Source organism: Myripristis murdjan, chromosome 17 (genome assembly GCF_902150065.1).
Source record: "Myripristis murdjan chromosome 17, fMyrMur1.1, whole genome shotgun sequence".
In the NCBI taxonomy this organism is placed as follows: domain Eukaryota; kingdom Metazoa; phylum Chordata; class Actinopteri; order Holocentriformes; family Holocentridae; genus Myripristis; species Myripristis murdjan.
This window is the reverse complement of record NC_043996.1, coordinates 6,592,712-6,620,079: the sequence shown is the minus strand read 5'-3', so window position 1 is coordinate 6,620,079 and position 27,368 is coordinate 6,592,712. Positions and strand designations below refer to the sequence as shown.

Below are 27,368 nucleotides of genomic sequence, written 5' to 3'. Positions count from 1 at the left end.
GTAGAAATTATAGGAAGTTTTTACAGGAAATGATGTTGTATCTTGACAATGCTAAATCCGATTAACAGTAAATTTGGTAAACATGCTACCTCCAGCCACAGGGGGGCACTATACCAGAAAATGGCCTCAAGGACATGGGAATGAAAGGTGCAATTTCAGTGAAACTTTGTACAGAGACACAAAGCAACAGCTCCTTAATCCTCAATTAAAGAGAAGTCTAATTTTACCACATGGAAGCTACTGAAATTGCCCCAACAAGCGACCTTTCTCACAGCAGCCATTTTGACATGAAATAGCAGGGCAAACACTGGTGTTACTATTGACATTAATTCGGGTTGTGTTGTATTAAGGTCTAGCAGGGCTGAGGTCCTGCTGTGGTGCATGCTGGCTCCCTGGAGAGGCCTTGCTACACTTAAATGCAGAACCTTAATTACTGTAACTAGTAACACCTGTGTTTACCCTGCTATTTCATGTCAAAATGGCTGCTGTGAAAAGGGTTTATTAGAGCACTTCACCAGTGATTGCTGTTAACTCTGTATTTTCCCTGGCAGACAGAGGGAGTCTAAAGATCCTCATTTAGATGCAGTTTTACATACTTTAACAGTACAAGGGTGAGGACTGAGGAGAAGCAGTGTCGCAGCCTAATATGGTTGCTGGTTCTGACAGGTTCTATTTAGTGGAGCTGGGTGACATATCAATATCATATTGATACCATGGTATGAAACTAGACATTGTCTGGGATTTCAGGCATAAACTGATGTCTTTTCCTAGTTAGTTTCAAAGGCTGCCTTACAGTACAAAAATGCAATTTTCTGAACTTCTTTGACTGTTTTAGCTGGATTATCATTTGTATCTACCTGCTTGATCATATTCACATTACTGATGATTGTTTGGCAAAAATCTATGGTGTGTAAATATTTTATGAAAGCAACAGTCATCCCTACAATATCATCACATTATCAGTATCAAGATACTTGGTCATCGCCCAGCCGAGCTATTTAGGCTACTTTATTTGTTCCAGCTTCTCTAAAGGACATTTTCCAAAGAATCTCCACCTGCACACACAGAGGCCACACTGAGAAGCAGCTGCACATACCATACACCACTGCACCATCAATGCAGTTCCCCATTAATCACCATAGCATTCCTTTAATTTTATTAGGATGTATAGTATAGTCTAGAGCTCAGTTATTACAGTGAGTGACCTCATCATTCTTTACGGCATTTATTTTATTTTATTTGTATTTATTAGTCAATTTCATCTCCAGTGTTATTTCTGTAGGAATGTGTAGGGCAAAAGTTTCAGCTATAGTAGCTGAATGGTATTTTAAACTTTCGCACTGGTGCCTCTATAGAATGTTAATATTAGGATTACCTCAGTTGTTTTCTGAAAGCTCACGCTGTCTAGGACTGCATAAAGCAGCGAGCTCCTGTTGGCAGCAGACCGCATCTTCACCTCATGCATTTTTCATCCACCTGTTGATACACCTGACGTGAGGGGGGCGGAGTCTGCGCCAGCAGAGATCAAATTGCGGAAGCGATGGCAGCATCAAGTATTAGCCTTCCTGGCCGCCTCAAGCTGGCCACAAACAGCCAGAATAAGACCGGGCCACTAGCGATCCAGCCTTCAAAATAAGCGCAAGTTTTTTTTTTGTCTGCATTTAATAATTCTATTGTAGAGTTTTTATTCCTGCTCTTAGTAGACGCAGATTTATTTACTCACTCCCAGTGTTATAAACTATTGAATAAGGTTGGGAACATAGGGATCTCCTTGCCATGAAGTCATACTTGGGCAAATTTAGGTGCAGGGAACGGCACATTCTTATATTTTCTGTAAGAATCACGCAATTCCCCCTTCTTAAAGATAATCAAAGTTTACTATGACCTTACACCTAACCTTCTTTAGTTACATTTAACTATTTGACCTTAAAAACACTTTATAAAGTTGCAATCCGTTTTTTTCCCCATGAGGCTTTTATTTTGAAATGGTTTGTCCGGAGGTGGTGTCTTATTCCGGTTAGCTTGACGGAGGTAGCAGTCTGATGGACTGTATACACTAGTTAGGTTTTCAGCAGCAGATTTCCACCGACTAACTGTGGCGGCCGGTTAAATTCAGTGGTATATTTGACTATCGGCACGTCTGTACAGTGAACAGGTACGTTGTTTTTTTCTCGGGAGGCTAGACAGTCCGCATAAACACACCTGTCATGATGCTAGCTAGCTCGTTAGCTCGGCGGTCCGGGCAGCATCTGCAGGGTTAGCTAGTGAAGTTGGGTTCAGCCGGTTGAGGATGTCGCCCCGGGCGGCTCTCCCTGCCATCCAGCCAGGGCGTATACTGCTGACTAATTAGTTGCGAAGTAGTTTATTGAAAGATGACTCGTCAAATAGCTGAGTGTAACTGCGGCGTCATGTTAATGTATCCATATGACATGTCTGTGTGTTCTGTGTGAATGAATGAAGACACGACAAGCTGTCACCACATCACCGGTCGTCATGTGCCGACTTCTGTCAGCTCTTTGAGTCTTTGATTGACTCGTACTTTTTGAAAAGCACAGTTCACACACACACACACACACACACACACACACACACACACACACACACACACACCTGTCTTTGAACAGCTGTAATTAAAGAGGTAGCCTACACACACCTCGTAGGGGTTTCCCAATCCAGGAAGCAAAAAAGAGAAGCAAAAAACAATGGCAGGCAGTACTTTCACTTCAGTTTGTTGTCAGTGTTAATGTGCTGTTTTCTTTTTTGTCATTTCTTACATTTTATATATTACCACCTCCTGCCCATCCTCACCACACACACACACACACACACACACACACACACACACAGAGAGAGAGAGCCATGTCTCCATCAGTGCGTCTCCAGGAGATGATCCGGGTCATCAGGTCAGCCAGGACGCAGGGCGAGGAGCGGGGTGTCATCCAGAGGGAGTGTGCTGCCATCCGGGCACAGTTCAGACAAGCTGACAACGGGGGGCGCTCTCACAACCTGGCCAAGCTGCTTTACGTGCACATGCTGGGCTACCCTGCTCACTTTGGTCAGGTGAGCTGATGTTGCTTACGCCCGTCCTTTGGCTGTTGGGCGGCCCGTTGGTAAGAGAGACCCCTGTTTAACTCCACATGTAAGGGTGTTACTGCCTCTCCTGCCAGATGGAGTGTGTCCGTCTGATAGCGAGCCCTCGCTACAGCGAGAAGCGTGTGGGATACCTGGGAGCCATGATGCTGCTGGATGAGAAGCAAGATGCCAGCCTGCTAATCACCAACTCCATCAAGAAGTAAGGAGAATCCAAATGTGCAGCTGCAGGTTTTAAATCCTCTTCATAACTGTATGTACAGAGCCTAGTGATTTCCCTCAGATTACAGCTTGTTCCGTGGATGTTAAAAAAAATAAAATAAACAAAACACATCATTACATTATGTGTTTGTCAAATGTCAGTGTCATGACCTCTGATTTTGCTGTTAAACTGAAGATAATTTGCTCTGGATATTTTTTCCTCCAGACATGCGAAATTGCGGACCTGGCAGATTTGTATTGGAATAAAATTATGCATGCCGTTGGTAACAAGCACAATTATAGGGCCTTCCCCAAGTAAAGTAATCCAGTTTGAGGCTTTAGGGCTAAACAGATTGAATTCTGAGACAATTATGTAGAATTAGATATTCCATTAGAGTTGGAAAGCTGCCCGATAAGACAGCCAGTCCGACAATGGACAGACCGCAAGATGGGCTAATACGATTTCAATAATTTGCTGAGCGTTTTTTGCCCGAAAAGGAAAATGCAGCCTGTGCACTCGTCTGCATGCATCCTTGTCTGTCTGTGTGTTTTCCAGTGACCTCTCTCATAGTAGCCAGTACGTGCAGTCCCTGGCTCTGTGCACGCTGGCTTGCATGGGCTCCGCTGAGATGTGCAGGGATCTGGCGCCGGAGATCGACAGGCTGCTACGAGCCTCCAACTCCTACATCAAGAAGAAGGTCAGGACGGCCACAACTGTTTGGTTTTGTTTTCACACCTGCAAGGAACAAGGCAGCTGTGACTCAGTCGTTTCAGTTGCATGTGGGTGATGTGAAAGCATCCGTGGGATACGCTGTGGCTCACCTTATTTCATGCTTGGATCGGCTCATTTAGCAGATGTGACAGAGAATTTCTGTGCCCACCTACTTCAACAGGATGAATTGTTTTAAGAATTGTTCCATTTATATAATTTGACAGAAATGTAAATGTTTAGTGCTGTGTGAGCAGTGCTGGACCTTGTTACTCAAATAAGTAGAATAGATAAATGGATGAGTAGATTGCTAGTAGATTGCTTGCTAATCATACAAAAATTAGTTGTTTTTATTGAGTTATTTTGTACTTGTTACCAGGGTTAGGAATAATTTGTTACTTTATAGCACATTAGTGTACTGAGACTACGTTTTTGTGGTAACTTGTGGTTGGTTTTCAAGTCAGCCACAGTGTTTTGGATCAATAAGTTCTGTGCTATAATCAGAGATCCCACGGTTGCTGAACTTTCTTCTCTCCCTGCTCACTGCCGTAACGATGCTGCGGTGCTGATGATGCCGTTTCAGGCTGCTCTGTGCGCCGTTCACATTGTCAGAAAAGTCCCAGAGCTGGGGGAGCTCTTCACCCCCGCCGCGCGCTCGCTCCTCTCAGAGAAAAACCACGGTCAGTTTCTTCCATCATCATAACCAGTTGGCGCCATGTTTGCCAAGTAGTTTAATGCCAGTGTCCGACTCCATGTTACGGTTTTGGTTCCACTCAATTTCAGGTGTGTTACACGGCGCTGTGGTGCTGATCACTGAGCTGTGTGAGAGGAATCCAGAGACGCTGGAGCAGTTCAGGAAGGTAGGAGGGACACACACACATACAGTACGCCATCATGTAATATGTCCAGTGATACAACGTGGGTGTTTGTATTGTTTGCATCCCAGACAGTGCCGGACCTGGTTCAAATCATGAAGGGCCTGGTAACAACAGGGTATTCTCCAGAGCACAATGTGGCAGGAATCAGTGATCCTTTCCTACAGGTCAGTCTGCCCTCCACTGTACCTTCACTCCCTTATCCATCATCTCTCTCCTCTCACTAGAATTTCTTGTTTTATCCCAGTGTGCACTTTATTGATGTGGAGTTTGTTAAAATCAGAGTATATGTTACCTTATCCCCACCAAGGAGGTGAAACCACCAGGATAACTCAAAAATTGCTGGACAAATTTGTGATTTAAACTTGGTAGAAATGTTTGGTATGGGCCAGCAAAGAAGTGATTAACCTTTTGGGCCAATCAGCCTCAAGGGAGCATGGTAATTGGCCGGGCTTAGCACAAACAGGGCTGTAGTTTCCAACACACCCACATAAGATCATGACACTTTGGAAAGAGGTTGGTCACAGGTCAAGGCAGCACTGACCAACTTCGCAAGCCCTTTGGCCGAAAGGAGGGTGTCCAGTGGCAACCTTATTACTAAAAAGAGGCGGAGTTTAACTGAGAAAGGACTGAAGTTTCCAATCACATACATGTAACATCACAACACTTGGTGTGTCCCATGACAACAGAACAGAAATGGGGTGTGGCAGAACCGAAACTTCCAGCTGCGACCATGGTGGAGGGCTTCGCTCTTCTGACTGCCTTCTCGTTTATTTCTTGTCAACGCCTATTTTTTCATAGTTCTTTCAGTGTAGCAGGAAACATGATCTTGTCTCAGATAAGTACAGTCTGGTTTCTCTGGGTTTTAAAATTTCCATCCCAGCCTGTCTCTATGGCCAGATTATGTCCGCTAAGTTGATTCTTTTTTAGTGATTTTCTCTTTTTCTTTGTTTTGTTTTACTCATAGTCCCTGTATGTTCAGAGCACCAATCTAACTGGCCTCCCGTTGTTCTCTCTGTATCTCTCTCTCCCTCCTCTTTCCTCCTCTACATGCCAAGGTCCGCATCTTGAGGTTGCTGAGAATCCTCGGCCGCAACAACGATGCAGCGAGTGATGCCATGAACGACCTCCTCGCCCAGGTCCAAAGTTCACTGAGACAAATAAGCCGTAATACACAACATTAGGTGGTAGTCTTCTCTGTCTGTTCAGCCACGGTGGCTAGCACGACTCATGCTTGCCAAGTCTTCTGTTTATTCCAAATAAGCCACTGTTGCTTCTGCTGGAAACATAAAACACAGCACCTCCTGTGTGCAGGAGATTTTTCCTAGAAAAGCCCTAACAGACAGCAGGTGTTTGGAACAGCAAATGTAAAAGTTTTTATGAACTGGTTAGAGGCTGAATCACTGTTGTGCTTAAATAACAACTAGCAATAGAGAAAAGAAAACAAAATAGAAAAGTATTCATACGAAAATGTCTGTGATCATTCCTAGGACTGGGCGATATGGACAAATTTATTTAATTCATTATCTCATATTTCAAAATGTATTTCTAACGTGTACATTAATTACAGTAATTGTAAATTAAAAAGTCTTCATTTTGTCCTAATTGCACAATATTGAATGGGAATACTTATGAAGTATTATTATAAAGTATTGCACACTTAAGACATATTACGATCCCAGATCGCAGATCCCGATCCCAGACGTTATCTAGTCTCATATCATGATCAGTGTACTGCCCAGCCATAATTATTCCTTCAATAATTCCTTCAAATAAGCTCATTGGTGTGAATGGATGTTGAAAAGCTGACATACTGGTGTGTGTGTGTGGCTTGTTACACAGGTGGCTACCAACACTGACAGCAGTAAGACTGCGGGCAGTGCTGTGCTCTATGAGACTGTTCTCACCGTGATGGACATCAAGTCAGAGAGTGGCCTCAGGGTGAGAGGCTGGCATTACTTCATTCTGTATATCCACTTTATAAATGCTGTACATTCACTTAAATGTCAGTGATCAACTTATATATTGTGGAATGTTGCTATGTCTGAGGTAAAAATGAACGAATATTTATGCACCTCCGTTCATGTGTACAGGTTCTGGCTGTGAACATCCTGGGAAGATTTCTCCTCAACAATGACAGGAACATTCGGTTAGAGCCTTTTTCCCCTTACTCTGCATCCCTCCCCCCATCCCTCCCTCCCTCCCCCCATGGATTTTTGTTTCTCTTTCCTCTACGTCCCTCCCTCCCCTCTCTCTTATCTCTCAGGGTCGTTTTACCGTTTCCATTCCACAAGGCCATCCGCTGCACTCACTGAAGAGAGAGAGAGAGAGAGAGAGAGAGAGAGAGAGAGAGAGAGAGAGAGAGAGAGAGAGAGAGAGAGAGAGAGAGAGAGAGAGAGAGAGAGAGAGAGAGAAAGAGAGAAAGAGAGAAAGAGAGAAAGAGAAAAAGAAAGAGAGAGAGAGAGAGAGAGAGAGAAAGAGAAACTCCCAGACAGGCTGTTATCAGGCTGAGCTCACTAATCACTTTCCCAGAAGGTCACTGCCGGCCTGTAAATTCTGATCGCTCTATTACAGGCTATGTCAGTTTTTCATCAGGCAGTTCGGAGGCCTGTTATGGGTCCTTAGGGTTTCGTTATGGCACCATTTGTCGGGTTTGTCCCTATAGGGGCTGTGCAGCCTGGCAGGCTTGTCTGGTTTTACCTGCGGGGCCCCTGACTCGCTCCGTGGCTCGGTGACAGTGATAGGACCGGTTTATCCCTCAGGAGACTTGCCACTGCCAGGCCTGCACTGACTAGATACCAGATACTAAGACATTTCAAGGGGGCAGCAAATTGTCTTCTCAGGCCAAATATATCCCATTTCAGTCAATCAATTTGTGCATTGCTCAAAATCAAATAATGATTTGTTAGCTGCTGATTTAAAGAAATGGTTAATTTACTACTTTTTGCTGTACAGTAGCGCGCTATCCAACAAACACTTACAGACCAAAGTAGACTGCTAGGAATTCTGCTTAAACACAGCACTTTACCATGCTGCCGTATAAAACTTAAATCCTGTTTTGCTTATTTTTTTGGCGATTCAGGTATATTTCCATGACATCTCTGCAGAAGATCGTTGTGACAGACCACAATGCAGTGCAGCGTCACCGGGGCACCATAGTGGACTGCCTGAAGGACCCTGATGCTTCTGTGAAACGGTAAAAGGACCTCCATCACTTGTTTGTCAAGAACACCTTTTGATATTTAATAAGCTTGACACTGTCAGGCAAGGCATTTAAGACACACAATTAAAGGCTTGATTAGAAAGTCCATTTAATGCAGTTCTGAATGGATGAATAAAATTGCAAATCTGATCTAAATATTCCAGACACATTGATTTTTTCAAGGATTGAACCTATGAACATTTTTTTACAGGACACTCTGTATAATCAGCAGGCTGCCCCACCCCTCCTCCTGTTTAGAAAATAATGAACTGTGCTCTATCATAAATAATAATAATTTATATTTGGAATTTGTCAAATTAAAAGTGAAATTGCTCCTCCTTCACAGTAGAGTGTTTCATATTAAAGGCTCTGTATGTGCACTGACAGTAATCTCTTCTTCTCCTCTGCTCAGCCGTGCCTTGGAGCTTTCCTTGGCCCTGGTGTCAGCCGTCAACATTCGCTCCATGATGAAGGAACTGCTCCTCTTCCTCTCCTCCTGCCCACCCGAGCTGAAGGCCCAAGCCGCCTGCGGCATTTTCAATGCCGCCGAGAGGTAACAGGAAAAATGCAGACACAGGTGAATGTGCACATGCACGAGTACACGGCGTACACACACTCTCGCATGGAAATACGCATACATTCATTTGCATGTGAGTGCGTCACACACACTCCTGCCAAGGTTGGAGTGACACGGTAAAAAAAAAAAAAGAAAAGAAAGGAAATGAAAAATTGAGCAAAAGTGTGAACAGGCCATAACAAAACACTGTCTGTGCTGGACGCTTGTGTGTGTGTGTGCGCCTCGATGTCTCACTCTGTCTGTCTCCACCGTCAGCAATATCCATGTCTATTTTAGTGGCACTGTGAGTATAAATAGCCTTCGTTGTTCCACTGTCTCTTGCTGTGTAGCACTCTGGCACTTGATGCACTAGTCTGTGTGTGTGTGTGTGTGTGCAAGCAGGTAGAGGAGCAGAAGGTAGATGTGTGTGTGTGTGCGTGTACGTGTCTGATCCGCCCCCGAGCACCAATGAGTGTGTGTGTCTCTGTGTCTCTGTCAGGTATGCGCCCTCCCAGCGCTGGCACATTGACACCATCCTGCATGTCCTCACCACGGTAAATACAGACCGCCACCCACCCTGCCTCCCTGCCACCTCTTTTTGACACGGGTTTTGCACCCACGCCCACCTTTTGAAGCTGTCTTTATGCTGTCATAAATGCAAAGTGACACAGTGAAGTGTGTGCACCAAGCCTTGTTTTTTTTTAGTCTCTTATATAGAACTAATGCTTTCCATTTTGCGCTCCATTCTCACTATTCATATATCCCACTCTGCCTCTAGGTAAGGGAATACATGAAAAGTACATGATGGGTGTAAAAGCTAATGCTTACGCTAATCCTTTGCTTTATTCTCTCAGGAATGGAAACGTGTAGAGAAAGAGTAAGGGTAGAAATCTGGGACAAATTAAGCCTTAATCCATATCGGAGGGTTTCCACGAACTGTGATGGAATCTATCCCCCTAAGTTAGGTCATTGTGGCTGGGAGAAAATGTAGGACGACCCAAATTCTTTGCCCAGCTGTCTAGCTACTGTAGTTCTGGGTGCGTGTGTGTGTGTGTGTGTGTGTGTGCTTGTGCGCTAGTGTGTGACTATCGTTCCTTCTTTGTCAGGCAGGGGGCGACGTGAGAGACGAGACGGTGCCAAACCTGATTCAGCTCATCACCACGGCCTCAGACCTGCACTGCTACACCGTCCACAAGCTGTACCGGGCGCTGATCACTGACATCTCTCAGGTGTGTGCATCTGTGCATTTCCTGACCTTGGACCAGTACACCATTTTTGGTAGATTCGCCCTGTGATCCATTAAGTGGTGAGAACATAGACATCAGAATTATCTGTATGTGACTCTGGTGCTTCAGGCTAAGACATTAGCATTCACTGTGTAGATAGAAGGCAGCCGACATTATTCAAAACAAGTACGCAAACCTTTTAGTAATATGAATTATACAGTAGTAGGTTACTAGCCATGAATTCACCTGATGATGTGCAGCGATTCTCAGCTGCCTAGCATATTCACTTCTTATGGAAATTCAGAAAATAGTCCCTTGTAGTTCAAAGCGCCTATTTTATGTCATATTTTGTGTAAAATTAACTTACACAAAACTGCCAGACTCATTTAAGAATACTTACCGTTTAGCTTTAGAGCTCATTTCTCACAGTCTATGCTCTCAGATTATACTGGTCACTTTTTTCTCTCAGCATTGTGCTTGCTAAAGTGTAGGCATAAACTCTGCTATCACGTGACGTAGTTATGATGTAGTATTGGCATGGAGCACCAAAGCAAATGATTTACCCAGGATACATGGAGGATTTACTTTCTGATCAGCGGGCCAGTGTACCAAAAACCTTGTTTTATCCCTTTAAAATTGCATATTTCAATGTGAGTGTAATGGACATAAACAGTTGTTGAAGTGTGACATTTGCTCTGTGGATATATGCAGCAATCCCTGGTGCAGGTGGCGTGCTGGTGTATAGGAGAGTACGGGGACCTGCTGCTGAGAGGAGAGTGTGACGAGATAGAGCCAGTTCAGGTACATCAAGCCCCTCATATAACTATTTGTATGTTTTGTTGTTCTCTATCGCTCGTTGATATTCACCGCAAATTCAGCTCAGACCCAGTTTATGAAAGCTGTTATTTGCTGTCTGGTAGATTGTTCTTGAGATGCAGTTTATGCTCAAACAGCAACAGGGGTTTGTTTGGAATGAAAAGAAGGACTGATTAGCCGCCATGGCTGAACTGACAAAGAAAAGAGTGCCACCTACAGGAAGTCAAACCACCAACAGAAAGTCCAGGGGAAAAGACACAGACAGTGCTGGACACACAGATGCAGTGCATAAACACCACAGCAATGAGCGCTTAGCGAAACGATGTAGCGGAGCTGGCCAAACTGGCAACCCCAAAGCTGTTGGTCAGCATCTTTATGAATCTAATGGGTCATCTCAGTACTCGGTAAAAACATATCACAGGGTGGTAAATCCTCAGCATGTGGAAAGTTAGATGCACCCACCCTGCTTCTCTCAATCAGGTCAGTGAAGACGACGTCCTGGATGCCCTGGAAACCGTACTGCAGTCCCACATGTCATCCCCGGCAACCCGAGGCTTTGCTCTCACGGCCACCATGAAGTTAAGCACACGCATCACTGATAATGTGGAGTAAGCATCACTTTTTGTTACCGACAGTACACAACGAACGGGGCGCATCTAAAGCACAGCAGTGATGCGTCTGTTCAAAATAGTGTCTTGTTTAAAGGGGTAGTAAATACAATTGTTAGATCTCCACTTCTAATGGTCTAGGACAGAGAAATAGGAGATGGATGAAAGAGGAGTCGCAGAGACCAACATCTAACCACAGGCGGTTTTTAAATCACATCACAGGCTTTAGTCAGAGGGACTTGCTCAGGAGAATATTCTACAGGCACAAAGCTGCTTTCTCGTTTTGTTTCATGAATTATGAGCTCTCTGCAGTGCTGATACACACAGTATCTAAATAGCTGCAGCCTCCTCAGTCTCCTGACTACTTATCTCTCTCTTTCACTCGCTTTTTTAAAAATAATTTATTTATTTATATTTTTTATTGTCTCGCCACCTCTAGTCGGATTCGCAGCATCGTCAGCATCTACGGCAGCTGTATAGACGTGGAGCTCCAACAGAGGGCAGTTGAGTACAATGCTCTCTTCAAGAAATACGACCACATGAGGTACGCGACATCATGCACAGCCATCCTCTAAAATCATCATTATTATGTGGTGTATTTCTAATTATGCAGGACGTGCGCTGTTTTTCTGCTACAACACGCCACGTTGTATTATGTCATGGTTACAGCTGTTAGAGACATATTAGCGGTCACAGTGGAAACAGTTTTTCTGACAGTGGCTATATTTGGCCAGAATATTTCGACTGAGGGATCTGTCTTCTCGCCCCAGGGCAGCGGTGCTGGAGAGGATGCCTGTGATTGACAAGAGCTCCCCGGATCATTCCAACGGAGAGTCAGGCGGGGGGGCTCTCAAGGAGGTGGAGCCGCCCAAACTCAAGCAGGGAGAGGCAGTGACGGCCCAAGAGCCGGCTAACCAGGTACATGACGGTGACAACAGCCAAGATGGTCATAATACATTGATGTATTCATGTGACAACTTAGGATGTTTTCACATATAGTCCCTTCTTAAATCAACCAATCTCAAACAGAGGTCTCAGTCCACTTACTGTTCACACTACAGGTCCTTTAGAACTAAGACCTTTCTCGCTTTGGATTGTGGGTAGTTTGTTTGGAGCGTTCACATATGCATGAAAAATGTTGACTAATTGGTCTGAGTTCACTTGAGAGGCTGAGATGAACCAAGTGTAAAACACCCTTAATGTCAAGACTCAACTTTGCCTTGTGAATACGTTTACCCACTCCACACGTCTGGTTCTGGCCTTGGTTAACTTTTTAATAACTCTTAAAAGAATAGTTCACCTCAGAATTTAAATTCATCTCTCTATTCACGTGCATGTCAGTTCAAAGTCATCGTAGTTTTGCTCACACCAATCATATCTACCCTCTAAAACTTCCTACCCCTCACCCCTTTATCCAAACACCCACAAAGCCCTCGCACACCTCTTCTCATTTAGCTGACTCGTGACATATGTTGTGGGCAGATTTGCTCACCATTCACAGGCTCACCTTAAAGGACAGTTTCAATATTTTTTTAAATTAAGCTGTATTTCTGATTTCTTTGTCATGGTGTCTATCGGTTAATACAACAGTTTTGCTGATTTTATAAACTTCTCTCTGAAAATCGGGCTCCAATTGAACTAAATGCAGCATTTCAGCCATCTGCGAGGTAGCAGATGGCGGAAGCAAAGTTGTAGTAATTGTCCTTAAACTGCTGATTTGAAAACACAAAAAAACGCAGAGCAGTGTATTAGGAAAATTTGAATAAAAAATCAAGTTTCTGCTTTCCTTTTGTGTGTGGTTTGTTGAAGGTGTGTGACCTTTTGGACCTGCTGGGTGGTTCTGAGGAGCCTCCCCAGCCCGGCCCGATCCTGGGCAGCACAGCACCAGGCCCGGCCAGCACCGCCGGAGGAGACCTGCTGGACCTGCTCGGAGGCCTGGAGACCCCAGAGACCCCGGAGACCCCAGCCCTCACACCAGGTCAGATAATCAGATAGAGGCACATGCACACACAAAGTAGCTGAGAGTCAGGGTGACGGAAACGGTTTAGGCAAAGGAACAAAGTCAAGAAATGACAATTAAATGTGGATGAGCAAACAGGAAATTGCAAGTGGACTGAATCATATAAGTTCCTCCTGCTGTAGGTGTTGTTAACACAGAGATTAAATTGAAATTTAATGTGCTTGCAGATGCAAAATGGCTGTGTTACTACCAGAACAAGGTGTCAGATTGGCTTCAGTTGCTGCATTGTACACAGACTCAGTGCCACATGATTGCCCTAACTCTTTTAGTTTCGCTGTATTTTCTGTTTTTGATGTGTCTTTCATCACCTGGCAAAGTGAGCTGCAGAGCGTGCACATCACTCCGCAGTAAAATCCTTCATGTATACCACAGGACAGACAACTGGAGAAAGCTTATGAAGTCAAGTTACACCTGGAACATGAAGGAATCAACAGGTTTATGGCCCAGGACAACCAGGGCAAAAAAAATCCTTTTTTATGACAGCTGATGATATCGCTCTGTCTTCTCAGTAATGTTTGACTGCAACAAATGTCATCTGTGTTTCCCACAGCACCCACGCTGACAGTGTATGAGAAGAACGGAGTGACTCTGAAGCTCCATTGTCATAAGCAGTCGGAAACAGGCCTGACAGTCACACTCACAGCCTCCAACTCCTCTGACTGGGACATGAGCAGCTTCACCCTGCAGGCAGCGGTCCCCAAGGTTCGTCTGCCTCCCAACCCAGTCTACATGCTAATTAGCCATAAATAAGCCCACTGCTGAGCTAGCTTTCTAGGACAGATTCTCCGTAATTAGCATTTTGGCTCACCAGTCGACGACCGGTGCAACTACAAAAATTTACCTGCCAAGAATCCTTTTCACCAGACACACTGACTACCCATTTTTCATGGTAATTCTGCCCATTTTCAAAGCTATTTCATGCACAGCAGCAGGTACTTTGTGAAACACCTAGTAATGAGCAGAGCAGATTTAGCTTTCAGTTAAATCTAGTTCAGTCACACAATAGTTAAAGTAATTAATTTATTGTAAACTGCCTCACCACTTCATTTTAAGTCTAGCCAGGCTTGGGAACCACCCAGGCAGTAGAGGAAGCGGGAAAATTTTTCAAAAAATGTGGACTTTGGTGCAGTGGTTCTCAAAGTTTTTTTTATAAAATGTACACCCTTTGCAATATTATGAAAAAAGTGAAAAAAGTGGAAAAAAGCCTATATAAAGAGGTCCATCCCAGCTCCATCAATGTCTGAAACAACAACCTGACACTGAGGAGATTCTGTTCTTCCTCCTTGTTTCCGGCTGTATCACTGCTACGTTTCAACCACTTATTCATTTTCTGAATTTTTGTCTAGTTTACCGGTCATAGTGAACAAACGTCCTCGCTCAACGACCACGGCAGCAGATTTAAACCACAAACACACACATTTGACACCTTCAGCAAACTTGGAGGGGATGCTGAATATAAAATGTGCTTGATCAAACCTACTGTTACATTTTTATTGGCCTTGTTATAGCATAGCCTTATTATTTTAGGAATTATGCATGACTGATATTTTTTAAAGTAACATTTTTTTAAAAAATCTCTCGTGCCCCATGCCGTACGCCACAGTACCCCTAGGGGTACACATAGCCCCATTTGAGAAGCATTGCTTTAGAGTACATGGTGGTTAGCAGGAGAGAACAGGAACTGAGGCATTCAAGTGTCATTGTGTCAAAGGCCCCATTATAGCTTGTAGTAACATGATTGAATTGTGATTGGATAGCGCAAAAATATATAAATATCATACAAATCCACACCCAAGATGCATTGAAGATCTGATCATCCAAACCACTGATTTGGCTCCAGTTAACTTGTCAGTAGTTGATATGTGAACTTGTGTTCGGGTGTTCGCTGGAGCTCAGTTTGACCTTTACCTTCTTCTCTCCCACAGAGTGTCCAGTTACACATGAAGGCCCCCAGCGGGGACTTCCTCCCTGCACGAGGCACAGCAACACTGACCCAGACGGTGCTCCTCAACAACCCGAACAAGGTGGGCCTGCAGTGGGCACTGTGGTCGTTTAGAGGCAAAGTCAGGCCACTCAGGGGTGGGACACGTCATTGTTGCAAAACTTTATCACAGGAGGGAAAATCACCTCCTCTAGATCATGTGTCCTCTTTATTGAACCAGATAGTAACAGTGGAACTAATAATAAATGAATGCATAATAATGAATCTTCACATCTTTGCTGCAGATTTTCACAAAAGTCCAAAAATCCTCTTCTTATATTCTGAACATCATTTCCACAAATGTGCTGTGGGTCTCATGAGGAGATAAAGCAAAGGCCGTTCTAGGTGCATCACTCTCTAAATCCTGCTTCCGCCCTCCAGGTGATGCTGAAGATGAGGATCCGCATGTCTTACACCAGCCAGGGATCAGCCTTTCAGGACACGATGCAGATCGACTCGTTCCCCGGCCCTGCCTGCCACTGACAGCCGTCAGTCAGCCCGAGACCGCAGCTCAAGTCAGCCTGATGATGAACTGGCAGGCTTCGCCTTTCGCGACATCAGCCACACTACAAGACGATGTCCTCGCCGGTCTGCACTGATATTTTTGAAATACTAACTCAGATTTTGTTTCTTTGGTAGGATGGCAGAGCCTCACATATGACTCAGCCACACATCGCTCCCTGTAGTTTCCCCCTCCCAAGTATAAATGAGACGGATGGCATTATTTGATGTGGTACAGTATCACTGAAATATTGAAATATTGATCCCCTGCACTCCTGAATATGAAGATGCGGGTATTGAGGATGGATGGATAGATGAAATATTGATATTTTTATGGGAACTGTGCAATCAAAACAAATGCTGCCCTGTAAGAACCATCCAGTGTGTAGTTTTTCTTTTTAAACACAAGCTACTATTGCTGATTGGATTTAATCGTTGAACTCCAGAAATATGTTACTTTTACATGAATCATTTTCACGAATCCTTTTAGTCAATCTGAGACACTTTGACAGCTTTTTCCCCAACACTACTCCATGTTCACTCCCTTCATTCATTTTTTTTAAGCTTTCCTCCCTGAAGTTGTGGCCTTCACCCTCCCTGAATCGATTTGCAAGCAGTGGACTGGTGTGAGCGACATAGAAATGTTGTTTTTCCTGATCTATTGCTTTTCGATCTGTTGGGAAATGCAAGGAAGTGGTCTTGAGATTTCAGGGCATTGGATTTTAAGTAGTTGCTCCTCTCTTATTCCTACCTCTTTTATCCACCTATCTACTCTGCTGCTTCTCCCCCCCTGTGCCTTCTGTGCTCTCAAGAGCAGAGGTATCCTCACATCCAAAAAGAAAATTAAACCTTAGGCTTTGTTTTTGATGTCAAATGATTGTTTTACCTATGAATGATACTTAATCATTGAAAAGTGTGGTTTCCAAACAAGCAGCACTTGCTTGTCTTGACAGTATCTCCATGTTTGTTGTTTACATGTCCCCTTATTGGGTTATTGAATGAAATGAAAAGTGTCTTTTCATCTGAATCCTGTATGTAGTGATACATATAGGAGGAATAACAGGCAGGTTGTCTGCACAACTTACATTTTAGCTGTTGAGTACATAAGCACAATGTGAATAGAGTCTAGGTTTTTGAAAATTCATCCGTGCAACCCTAAATTACACATGCTTGGATGTGTATTCTTGGAGGACAAACACAACGGGCTTTAAGGTGCACCTCTGCGTGAAGACAGTATATTACCTTGACAGTAAATTCAGTTCCTAAACAGCAGTGTCACTACTGATTTCATGTGAACACATCACTCATTTCACTGATACTGGAAGTCAGCAATAGTACGCTAAGTGGATGTCAGTGCAATCTGTACCTTTTTAAGACCACTACTGAAGTAAAGGACACCAGGAGAACTCAGCTTGTCGTGTACATTGTCTTTGAAACCTTTGTCACGTGTCCTTTTCTAATTAAAATCGCCTTTTGAAATCCTCAGCAGCGACTCGCCTTCGTGCCTGTGCTCAAATGTGTGTATTCCAGGACAACACCTCAACCAATTTCACCGTTTATTCACAAGCAAATCAACCACAGTGTTCTCAAACTTGCTCTCTTGTAATGGCTGGGCGCCCACATCTACTGGTGAAACTCAAAAAAAAAAAAAAAAAAGCAAAGGTGGGTTACAAAAACATCTACAAAGGAATTAGCAGAAAGTCCTTTTCTGTTGGGTGTGGTGTTTGGTTTGCTTCAGACCGGGCGCGGGGGGACTTCAGATCTCTGTGCTGTAACATGGAGGGACAGTGACAGCCACCCTTGAAGAGTTGGCACTCGGCTGGCACGGCGACTAGCGACTAGGAGGCGAGGTGTACGCAGGGACTGTGGGGCATTAGTCCTCCTCGTAGCGCCAGCACCAGATGAAGCACCGAACCTCCCTGGATCTTGTAGTCTGCCGCCGTCTTCTCATCATTCCTGAGAGGCGTTTTTTAAAAGCAGAGAGAGAACATGTCAAAGTAGAAATCAAGAGTTTTGCAGGGGTGACAGCAGCTCAGTCTTCTGGAACTCACATCTGTTTTCCACTGTAGATGAGTCTTTGCTGCTGAGGTGGGATCCCCTCTTTCTCCTCCACCCTTTCTTTGATCCGCTCCACCTTGATTTAAGAAACATGGGTCAAAAATAAGACAAAGTGACAGAGGACATTCAGCTTAATGTACTTTAACCCTCCTGTTACCTTCAAATTGACTAACATGCTTTAACATTTGTCTTGCTTACCACCTAAACAGCCCCTTTTATACAACAAAGTTCTTGTATAAATTATGTTATTCCCTCCCAAATGTCACATTAACTATCAGTGGTTCTCGCACGACTACAGCTGAGGGCTTTAAAGCAGAGGCAAGTTTGTGAAGACTATAAATTGCATGTTACAGTTCCTCAGTGTCATCCAAAACAACTAAAACCAATGTGTGTAAAATGTTGATATTTCCTATGTATTATACCGCTAAAAAGCACGTCCACTTAAAATGAACGTAGGAAAAGTCGTGAAATATGAAGCAAAAAATAAAGTTAATGATGGCTCATGTATTTTAATCTTGTGAAAGACTGAATTCATTCTTGCCTTACCTTGTCTGTGGGCTCAATATCAATCTCTATCTCTTTGCCGGTGAGCGTCTGAAACACAACACAACCAAAACAACATTCTCGTCAACTTTGGTTTCTGAAATTATTTCACCATTACTCTTCTAGACGCCTTTCCTCTCTGACGGGGGAAAGGAGAAAATGTTCAAAGCGTTATTTTTAATTTCCCCCCCACAAACCAATTAGCTGCCCTTTTGATTTTGATGGCGACAACACGGCCAAAAATAACAGTAACGTTCCGCTGTTAAAGATAGTTCCCAAAAACCAGCGTATTCATGGATTTACGCATCAGCTGACGGTATTTTAGCCAGGACACACAATAGACATTAACACAAACTTTATCTTATTTCACATAAATGCAACATGACTTATTGACAAACGCTGAATTCATAAACGAGCCAATTACTTTGTGTTAGCAACAACTGTGAAATTAGCCGGCGCCGCGCTGCAGCTACACTGTAAGTTAACGTTAGCTCGCATGCGCCTGGAAAAACGAAGACTGGGCTCACCTTGACTTTAATCAGCATGTTGAATAAAGCATACAATACGATTCAAAACGATACCGAGTCTTTATTTGACGATACACGCCGGTAAATTGGCAAATAACAGCCTGGTCGCCTGACTCAGAGGGATTTTACTTCCTGTGTAACATACTATGCTTTCCGTGTGGGATCCTGCTGCTGGAGGAAGTTGTTCCGGTCCGACAAACACCAAATCATTATTTTCTAAAGGCAGCTATCAAAATGTAAAATGTTTAAATCGACGCCTCAAATATGTGCACAGAATAGTTTGTGTGTGTGTGTGTGTGTGTGTGTGTGTGTGTGTGTGTGTGTGTGTGTGTGTGTGTGTGTGTGTGTGTGTGTGTGTACAACCGTCACTAAAATGGTTTGTCTGTGTCCAGCTTCCACACAGATGTTGATCATTCAGCTAATTGCTCACTGAGTGACTGACTCTATAAGATGTGTCAGTGTCTTCCATTGTCTGGATTGTTTTAGTCATGGTGACTCACCTTAGCCTAGGTGTGGTAGTCCTGGCTGTTGCAGGAGCCGTTGCTAATGCAGGTATATGTTGCACCATGCATGCAGCAATAGGCATTTGTCAACACATTGCATTTTCAAATACTGTGTCAAGAAACTGAAACTGTGGCAATTTGTTTGCAGATATCAATGTAGAGTGTCGAAAGGACTCAGTGAGAATCACATGGAAGATAACGCCCGAGTTGGTGCCATACGCAGCTCGTCTCTTCCTTGGAAACTGCATGGCCTCCCAGCTGTCTGTTCTGCCCACCGGAGAGGGCGAAGCAAAGTTCGACTACAAACTGGCTGACTGCAAATTCAGAAGACTGGTAATGTAAATGGCTCACCCAAACAAAGAAACCCTCAGCCACCTCTGTGTGTGTTGACCTGTCACAATCCCTCTCCACAGATGAAAGGAAAACGCCTCATGTATAAAAATGAGCTGACTTACAGGCCGCAACCGAAGTCAAAACCCGCAGCCTTCACCTATCCTGTTGAGTGTGTTTATAAAAGGTAAAGGAAGGATCACAATAGGCTGAAATGGTAGTTGTATTCTTGCTGCAGACATGGAAAAACTGCTTTATTTCAGACCTGAGGGGTGGGTTCCCCCATTCCTGAGGCCTGGATCGAGTGTTGCAGAGGGTCATGGTGAACTGGTCTTCCACATGGCGCTGCTCAATGGTGAATCCTCACTCTGTTGCCATATACAACACAAGAAAAGTCAAAGTCACAATCTGAGCAATGAAATGTTTTCTCTTTTCCTGTAGAGCAGCTAACCGGAATAGCAAAGACTAATATCATCCCCCTGGGCTCATTCATTCCAATATGGGCAGCAGTGGACCAGAAGTCCCATCAGCCCTTGTTGCTCCTTATGGAAGAGTGTGTGGCGGCTACCACACCTGAGCTGCAGCCACACAGCCAGGTCTACCCCATAATCACCAATAAAGGGTAGGGCTCTGATACAGATTAGTCTTTAAGGGATTTGCCTAATTTCAGAGATTCAGCCCAAATGGATCTTGATACTTCATCGTTAATCTGTTGATTTGCGTGATATCTTCAGATGTCTTTCAGATGGCAAGAAGGCAAACTCCAGGTTCCTACCTCGGTACCATTCCTCTGCAATCATCTTGTACCTGCAGTCCTTCAAGTTTGGTCTTGGTGAAGAGGTGAGATTAGTCATTGCTGTGAGCGATGACTCTAGGAACCAGTTTTGACTCAGTTGTTGTGTACCCGCAGGTGTACATTCACTGTAAGCTGGTTGCATGGGATCCTGACGGTCTTAATGAAAACAAGAAAGCCTGTCATTATGTAAAAGAAAGTGGAAGGTAATCCTGTGCAAACTTTTCAATGACTTGTGAAGCAGTATTTTTAGTAAATACCAGGCTTGATGATCCATTAATCGATCCTTTCTCAGTTGGGAACTCCTAGATGACCCATTTCAAAGCACCCTCTGTAGCTGCTGTGATTCTACCTGCAAGTCCCGGTTCAAGAGAAAAGCTGAATCAGGTATCATTTTTATACCAACTCTAAATATTTTGTCTTGTTCGTGCTACATCAAGTCAATGGCATCTTTTACCCCATTCTCAGAGTCCCAGGGCCTGATTCAAAAGTCTGTGCTGGGACCCCTGATCATAGTGGATCCTTCAGATACAAGGACCAACACGTCAAGTCTTGAACTACAGACCAAGGTTGGCTGTCGGTGATGTCATTAAATTGACTAGATGGTGTGACAGTGTTTTGTTAAGATTGATTTGGATTCTTTCTTTTTTTCATCCATCTATACTAGGAAAAAACCCAGGCTAAGGTCGCTGTAGGAAGCCCAATGGATTCTGCACAAGTGAGAGGAACCAAGAAGTGATGGCTTCAACCAACTTCTGAGGCTTTGGGAGATCAAATGTTACCTCTGGGCTTAAGAATAAAAATACTGTCTGCTTGAGTCATTTAGAGCGATGGTGAACTAGATGTTATTGCCAAAACGGTGGACATAATACAGTTTCTGTTGGTGTGAAATAAAATAAGCCTGGTTTAACTGTTATGATTCTGTTCACTGACTGGTGTAATCATCTCTTATTGATTGGTGAAATTATCTTTTTGCCAAAGAGGGTTATGTATTCATGTCTATTGGGTTGTCTGTAAGCAGGATATCAGTTTGTTTTTTTTGTTGTTTTTTTTTTTTTCCCCCCATGAAACTTGGGCCAAGGAGCAGGGGCTGTTAGATTTATTATGAGATTACTCCCTTTCTGAACCTATGAAATTAAGCTTTGATTCCAAAACCTAAGGGTATGTTTGCAGTTATGGTGTAGTATTTTAAACTATAAGTGATAGGCATGACAATTCTAGGGTTATAGCAGCAAGTCTCAGCATTTGAACATGTTGAAACTGCACAAATACAGCTGATGCTTGCTGTAGCTGTTAGTATGACACTACTTGTTGACAATTCTTAAACTATTTACATGTATTACAAGTCCGAGTTGCAAGGTTAGTGGTTCAGAATTTTGATTCCTAATCTTGCATTTGCATATTAGTACATCCAAAATCGAAAACAAATGCATCACATCACAATATTTGGTTAATCCTTACACATTTGGGCCTACATGCTGATATGTTGCTCAGGACTGATCAAGCTATAAAATATTGAAATAAGACGGACGTAAGATGTAACGTAATACCACTCTGAAGGTATTTGAGACTCACAATTAGGCTCATTATTTATGCACCTGATGTCACTGACATAGTCCAGGTGAAAGACATTTGCTTGATTGCCATCACTGCTCGGTCAGTGGGAATAAAAAACAGTTGCAGATGCAGTTCAGTGTTCAAGTCATGATGGCTTTCTATTGGCAACGTGCTGTGCTGCTTTTGAGCCTAGCAGCTGCCATTTCAGTAACTGCAGGTAATGTCTGTCCATCAAAATGTGGGCAATGAAAGTCAAGTTTTTAATCAGTCTAGTTCTTTTTCTCCTCCACTTGGCCAGCGGTGTAAACTTGAGTTTTAATGATTCCTTCACAGATATGAAACTGGACTGTAGGCCTGACTTTGTCTCGCTGGTATGGACAAAATCCAGACCGCAGGCTGAGCCCTCGCTCATCCGTCTGGGTAACTGTCCACCCACCAGCGTCTCTGCTGAGGAGGCTGTTTTCAATGTGGGGCTCAATGACTGTCACTTCCGAAGAATGGTAAGCTTGCCCAATGTTGCCAGTGGACACTATCTAATCAGTGATTGTGCAACTGGGAATTATTTATTTATAACTTCTCTTACAGGTAACTGGGGATCAGCTAGTGTACACCAATGACCTGACCTACATTCCCTCCTCTGACTCTCACATGCCGGCCTTCTCTCTCCCGGTTGTCTGTGCCTACGAAAGGTGGATGTTAATGCTGCTTCTGCGTTTGGGTGAAAATTAACACTTAAACAGATTAATTCCTGCTGATAGAACTGTGGTTGCAAACAAATTCAGATTCCTGCTGTTTTTTTTTTCTTTTTCTCCCTCATTCCACAGGCCTGTTGACTGGTATCCTCCCATGTATGACCCAGTTCTGTTTGACACATATGGTCAAGGAGAGCTAGTCTTCCACATGGAACTTATGAATGGTGGGCCAAACACTTTGCCTTCAGACTTCTGCAGTAATGACTGAGAAGTGCAACACTTGCGGAATCACTCCTCCAGCTTCCATAACAGCGTGTCTGTTTTTGCTATTTTTCTGACTTTAGATGACTTTTCAGGGCCGGCTCCATCTACAGCCTTTCCTCTTGGCTCCCTTATCCCCATCATGGCCAGTGTGGAACACAAGTCCCATCAGCCCTTGTTACTGCTTCTGGAGGAATGTGTGGCCACCACCACACCGGAGCTGCAGCCTGAGAACCATTTGTTCCCAATAATCACCAATAAGGGGTATGCATAATGTAGTACAAGAGCATCAGTGGTTTTTCAGAACTTTTTTCCCCAGTGGTGAATTTTTTTTTCTGTTAAACCATACAGATGCCTGGTGGACAGCAAGGGCACACGCTCAAAATTTGAACAAAGGCAAAAATCATCAGAGATTCACTTATCCCTTCAAGCCTTCAAGTTTGCTCTTGGAGAGGAGGTAATGTCCTCTTCCCATCCTGTATTTTCTGTTGATGCTTATGGCTCAGGGGCAAGCCCTTTCTAGTTCTTGCAACATGTTTTCTCATCAGTCTAGGCGATCAGGAGTTGGCTAAAGAGCTGAGATGGAACATCCTAAGGGATTAATGATGGCTTGAATTTGATTTGCCTGGAAACTGCTCCTTCCCTCTTTTTCTGTCAGGTGTTTATCCACTGCAAGCTTTTGGCTTGGGACCCCAGTGGTCTTGACAGAAGTAAGAAGGCCTGCCACTATGTGAAAGACCATGGGTAAACAAAGATTATTTGAAACTGTCTTGTCTGTCTGCCTTGACAATAGCATCAAACATGATTTTAATTAGGACTGACACTCGCCATTTCCATCTCCAATTTTGCATGCCTGCAGCTGGGAGCTGCTAGATAACCCCTCGTACAGCAGCCTGTGTGACTGCTGTGACTCCAGCTGTACGTCCAGGAGGACACGGAGCATTGCATCAGGTACTGAAACGCTTTTCAGAGTAACAAATGGTGTTAAATTAGTTTTGACTTTCTAATAGTGTCTACTTTTTCAGGGAAGCATGGAATAGCACATAACGCAGTCCTCGGGCCACTTACCATCACTGACTGGAATGCTTGAGGATTACAGAGTAAGGAACATAATTAAATCTACATTGCATTTTGTGTTGGAAGCGTAGCCTACCTGACGTTCAAACCACTTTGTTTCAGGAATGGATTTATCTCCTTGTGCTCTGGTTATCACGGTGGTTTTTAGTCCTGGTTTGACAATAAAATGTTAAACTTAAAAGTGTTTACTGCTCATCTCCCTTGTGTTTCTGACCTCCATTTAGGCAAAGTGTCAAATTTATTTGAGCAAAGCCTACAAATCTGCTTGGAGTTGTCTTCCTCGCTCAACTAGAGTAGGCTTCTTGCTGGTCTGTAATCTACTTGAACATGATTATCATTCTGTGTGAAGTTTATGCTTATTTATACTGCATTTCATCCAGCCAGCAAAATTCAAACGTGCCTCATCAAAATAAAACGGGTGTACATACAGGGTTAGATTGCTAGCACTAGTTTTTAAGAGGCTTTACAATAAAGGACTCTCAAATAGAGGTGTAGTGGCTTCACATGTCTAACTGAATGCTGGTTTCCATTCTGACAGGTAATTGTTTGCTTTACTGGATCCACCTCAGGTTCATTTGGGCAGCCTAAAACCTACTGTATCTATGTAGTTGAAATTCAGGGTTTAGAAAATCACTTGTCAGCCCTGATTCACTGCACTAAAAAAAATCAAGCCACATTCAGCAAAAATGTGGCCCTAACCTTCAGAGAAGTTCTGAACACACGACTTTTTTTTTTTTTTCTAAATGGGAGCTCTAAAATCATTGAAATGCAGGTTTGTGCTTTTAATTAAATATGACAAGTGAGCCATGAAAAGTCTTCACATTACACACTTAATCGGGTAGGTAATGTGCTACTCAAAACAATAATTTTGAGTTTATTGAGGGTATTGGGGGTCATCACTGTCCACTAAGACCCTCATCATGGGCATCATGTTGCCCTTTATGCAGATATTTGTCTTTATAGCAGTGGTATAGTATTTCATAAATGCTGGTCTAGTTTTTCACTGTCAATGCACTGAAAATGAGAACCTAGGTTTGTAGTTGGATAAAGATTAAGATATCCAATAAACTATCACTTGGATAATGTTTACATTGTAGACCTTTGCAAGAATTACTTTTAAACTAACATAATGGCAGGGTGCATCAAATGGAGCGAGGAAACAACCACTGCCCAAGAAAGATGAGGATAAACTGCTGTGCCATTAAAAACATAGCCATGTGCAAAACTGCACCGATTCTGCTCACATTGCATCGCTGTACTCATTTTACATCGAGTACAGCAGAAACCCACTTAGATATTTTGACTGGTAACATTTTTTGCTGACCTTGAGGCATGGTGGGATGTGTCTAAGCAACATCTCCCACATCAAGCTGAATTACAGCTGCACTGGATGAGTAATCCTGATGATCCCTTTCCTTTTTAAATTCGTGCAACATCCCACATCCTGGCCGCTTCCCCTCTTGCCTGCAGAAATCAGACGGACACTTTCTGGCTGTGAGTTATCAGTCTCAGCTAGGAGACGTCTTCCTGATAGTGTGCACATTCTTGTAAAAGTCAAGCGATGGTGAAGGAGGATTATTTAATCTAGATTATACTCTGTAAAACACATTTTACAGTAGAGGGAAATGTCATTGTTTTTTATGAACATGAAGGAATCTGCAGTCTATTTCACAAATTCAGAAAATCTAATCAAAGGTTAGAGTAATTTCATTTTAGGCACTTGACCTACTCTATGGTTTCAGTGCAGGCTGAAAATGACACTTATCATATCAGAACAGAAGGAACCTAAACTCTCTCTAAATTCATCTTCTTCCAGTTTTTCCTCCATCAGGTCCATCTGAGTTTCTCCTCCACTCAATCTGACCTCCACGTTTGACAGATCAGCATCACGAATCAAGTTATTACAATCTGAGCTGTCTAAACAGTGAGTGTAGCTCATACTGGTCATGGTGAGCTACAACAGTTTTGACCTTTTTGTATTACCTCCAGCAGATCAGCCAGGTGCTTTCACTGGGCCCTCAGTCCTCCTTATCAGCAAAGTCAGCTCTTATGGATCAAAGTCTAATTCTTAACAACTCGTTCCAATCTTTCATCTCATTCCAGATGTCAGGCTGCTGCCTTATTGCTCAAATTCCTGCTGATCCTGAGTAGTATCCCTCTCTTTATCCGTGCATCCCTTCTGCTCCTTAAAAACAGCAGTAAAACATGAAACTGGAAACAGAAAATGCAATTCATGGCATGGTTTGTGGTGTAGGACATTTCTAGACAGTGTTTTGCAGTTCTTTCTGGACTCTGTTGGATTGCACTATAGCACTCAATGAGATGGAGGAGGATTTCAGCAAGCTGTGGTGATGCTGGGCACGCTCTGAACTGAACAGCACTGTTGTCTGAGCTGGCATCCACGATAATAAAAGACCATGTATGTTTTTGCAGAATTTGAGAATCCACGTTAATCCAGCGCTCTCTCAGAGCATCCCAGAGCGGGTCTTGTGACACAGCTTGTTTTGCCTTTTCCCTTTTCAAATGCTTCCCAAAGACATTCAGTGGTGTTGAGGTCTGGTGACTGTGGGGCAGAAACATCTCCACAACTAAGTGGTTTAATGCTCGCCTGCATTAATCTCTCATGTCTCCTCACGTAAGCCCTGACTGCAACCGTAAACCTCAGAGTTTGATTCAACAAAACTTGCCTCAAACTGCTCCACTACAGCTCGACATTACAAACAACCAAATAATATTTTCCAGTGGAATTCCTTTTGAAAAAGTCAAAGCACCAACTTTAGCCACACTAATGAATAGTATATGACTGTTATTAAATGATTGTAACGAGTCATGCTGTGTATTCAGACCACATGTGTTAACATTTCAATAAAACATAGAGTGACAGTTTGAGAAAACCTTAGCAAGCAGTGTGCAACCAGGGCAGTCAGGATCATTATTTCATACAAGCATTTCTCTTTAAGAAATAAAAAAAAGTCTTCTCTAAAAGATGGATTCTTTAATAAGTAGTGTCAAGCTTTTCTGACAAGCGATGACTGAAAATCTCAGATGGATTTTGTACAGGCTGTATTTTGGGCTGGCTATCAAAAAGACAGCTCAGACTACATAGTTTTGGGTTAGGGTTGGGGTTAGGGTTAGTTATTGTTGTTGACTAAAACTAAAAACTAAAACTAGGTGTGGAAAAACATTTAAGCCAACTGCAAGAAAAATAAAAAACGAGACTTCAGAAAAAAAAATTAAAACTA

The 27,368-nt window shown here is 43.3% G+C and overlaps 4 protein-coding genes across 5 annotated transcripts; 3 read left to right on the top strand and 1 right to left on the bottom strand.

Moving 5' to 3' along the window:
* Positions 1-2,002: 2,002 nt before the first annotated feature.
* Positions 2,003-17,270, top strand: ap1g2 (adaptor related protein complex 1 subunit gamma 2). Its single transcript, XM_030074301.1, has 22 exons — positions 2,003-2,155; positions 2,856-3,060; positions 3,168-3,292; positions 3,848-3,989; positions 4,584-4,680; positions 4,784-4,860; positions 4,947-5,042; positions 5,934-6,014; positions 6,718-6,816; positions 6,969-7,024; positions 7,958-8,071; positions 8,490-8,630; positions 9,133-9,187; positions 9,740-9,862; positions 10,571-10,660; positions 11,156-11,283; positions 11,723-11,827; positions 12,054-12,201; positions 13,093-13,261; positions 13,854-14,005; positions 15,229-15,327; positions 15,666-17,270. Exons 2-22 carry the CDS (start codon positions 2,860-2,862, stop codon positions 15,765-15,767), a joined length of 2,400 nt encoding a protein of 799 aa, XP_029930161.1. The 5' UTR covers positions 2,003-2,155; positions 2,856-2,859; the 3' UTR covers positions 15,768-17,270.
* Positions 17,271-17,328: 58 nt separating this feature from the next.
* nedd8l (NEDD8 ubiquitin like modifier, like) lies at positions 17,329-19,052 on the bottom strand. The gene is made up of 4 exons (XM_030074303.1): positions 18,914-19,052; positions 18,390-18,437; positions 17,837-17,919; positions 17,329-17,741 (listed from the first exon to the last, which is right to left on the bottom strand). Exons 1-4 carry the CDS (start codon positions 18,929-18,931, stop codon positions 17,624-17,626), a joined length of 267 nt encoding a protein of 88 aa, XP_029930163.1. The 5' UTR covers positions 18,932-19,052; the 3' UTR covers positions 17,329-17,623.
* A 255-nt stretch (positions 19,053-19,307) lies between these two features.
* Positions 19,308-21,455, top strand: LOC115375041 (uncharacterized). The gene is made up of 10 exons (XM_030074302.1): positions 19,308-19,465; positions 19,565-19,749; positions 19,830-19,933; positions 20,010-20,101; positions 20,188-20,368; positions 20,481-20,586; positions 20,657-20,745; positions 20,835-20,926; positions 21,008-21,108; positions 21,207-21,455. Exons 1-10 carry the CDS (start codon positions 19,402-19,404, stop codon positions 21,276-21,278), a joined length of 1,086 nt encoding a protein of 361 aa, XP_029930162.1. The 5' UTR covers positions 19,308-19,401; the 3' UTR covers positions 21,279-21,455.
* Positions 21,456-22,154: 699 nt separating this feature from the next.
* On the top strand, positions 22,155-24,310 carry zp3f.1 (zona pellucida glycoprotein 3f, tandem duplicate 1). Of its 2 annotated transcripts, none has more exons than XM_030074669.1 (10): positions 22,155-22,313; positions 22,430-22,596; positions 22,682-22,785; positions 22,921-23,012; positions 23,133-23,313; positions 23,401-23,506; positions 23,708-23,793; positions 23,909-24,000; positions 24,075-24,149; positions 24,229-24,310. In XM_030074669.1, the coding sequence occupies exons 1-9, from the start codon at positions 22,223-22,225 to the stop codon at positions 24,137-24,139; spliced, it is 984 nt and encodes a 327-aa protein (XP_029930529.1). In that variant the 5' UTR covers positions 22,155-22,222; the 3' UTR covers positions 24,140-24,149; positions 24,229-24,310. The 2 variants fall into 2 exon arrangements, with proteins under 2 accessions (XP_029930529.1, XP_029930528.1); XM_030074668.1 differs by having other exon boundaries at positions 24,060-24,149.
* Positions 24,311-27,368: the final 3,058 nt, after the last annotated feature.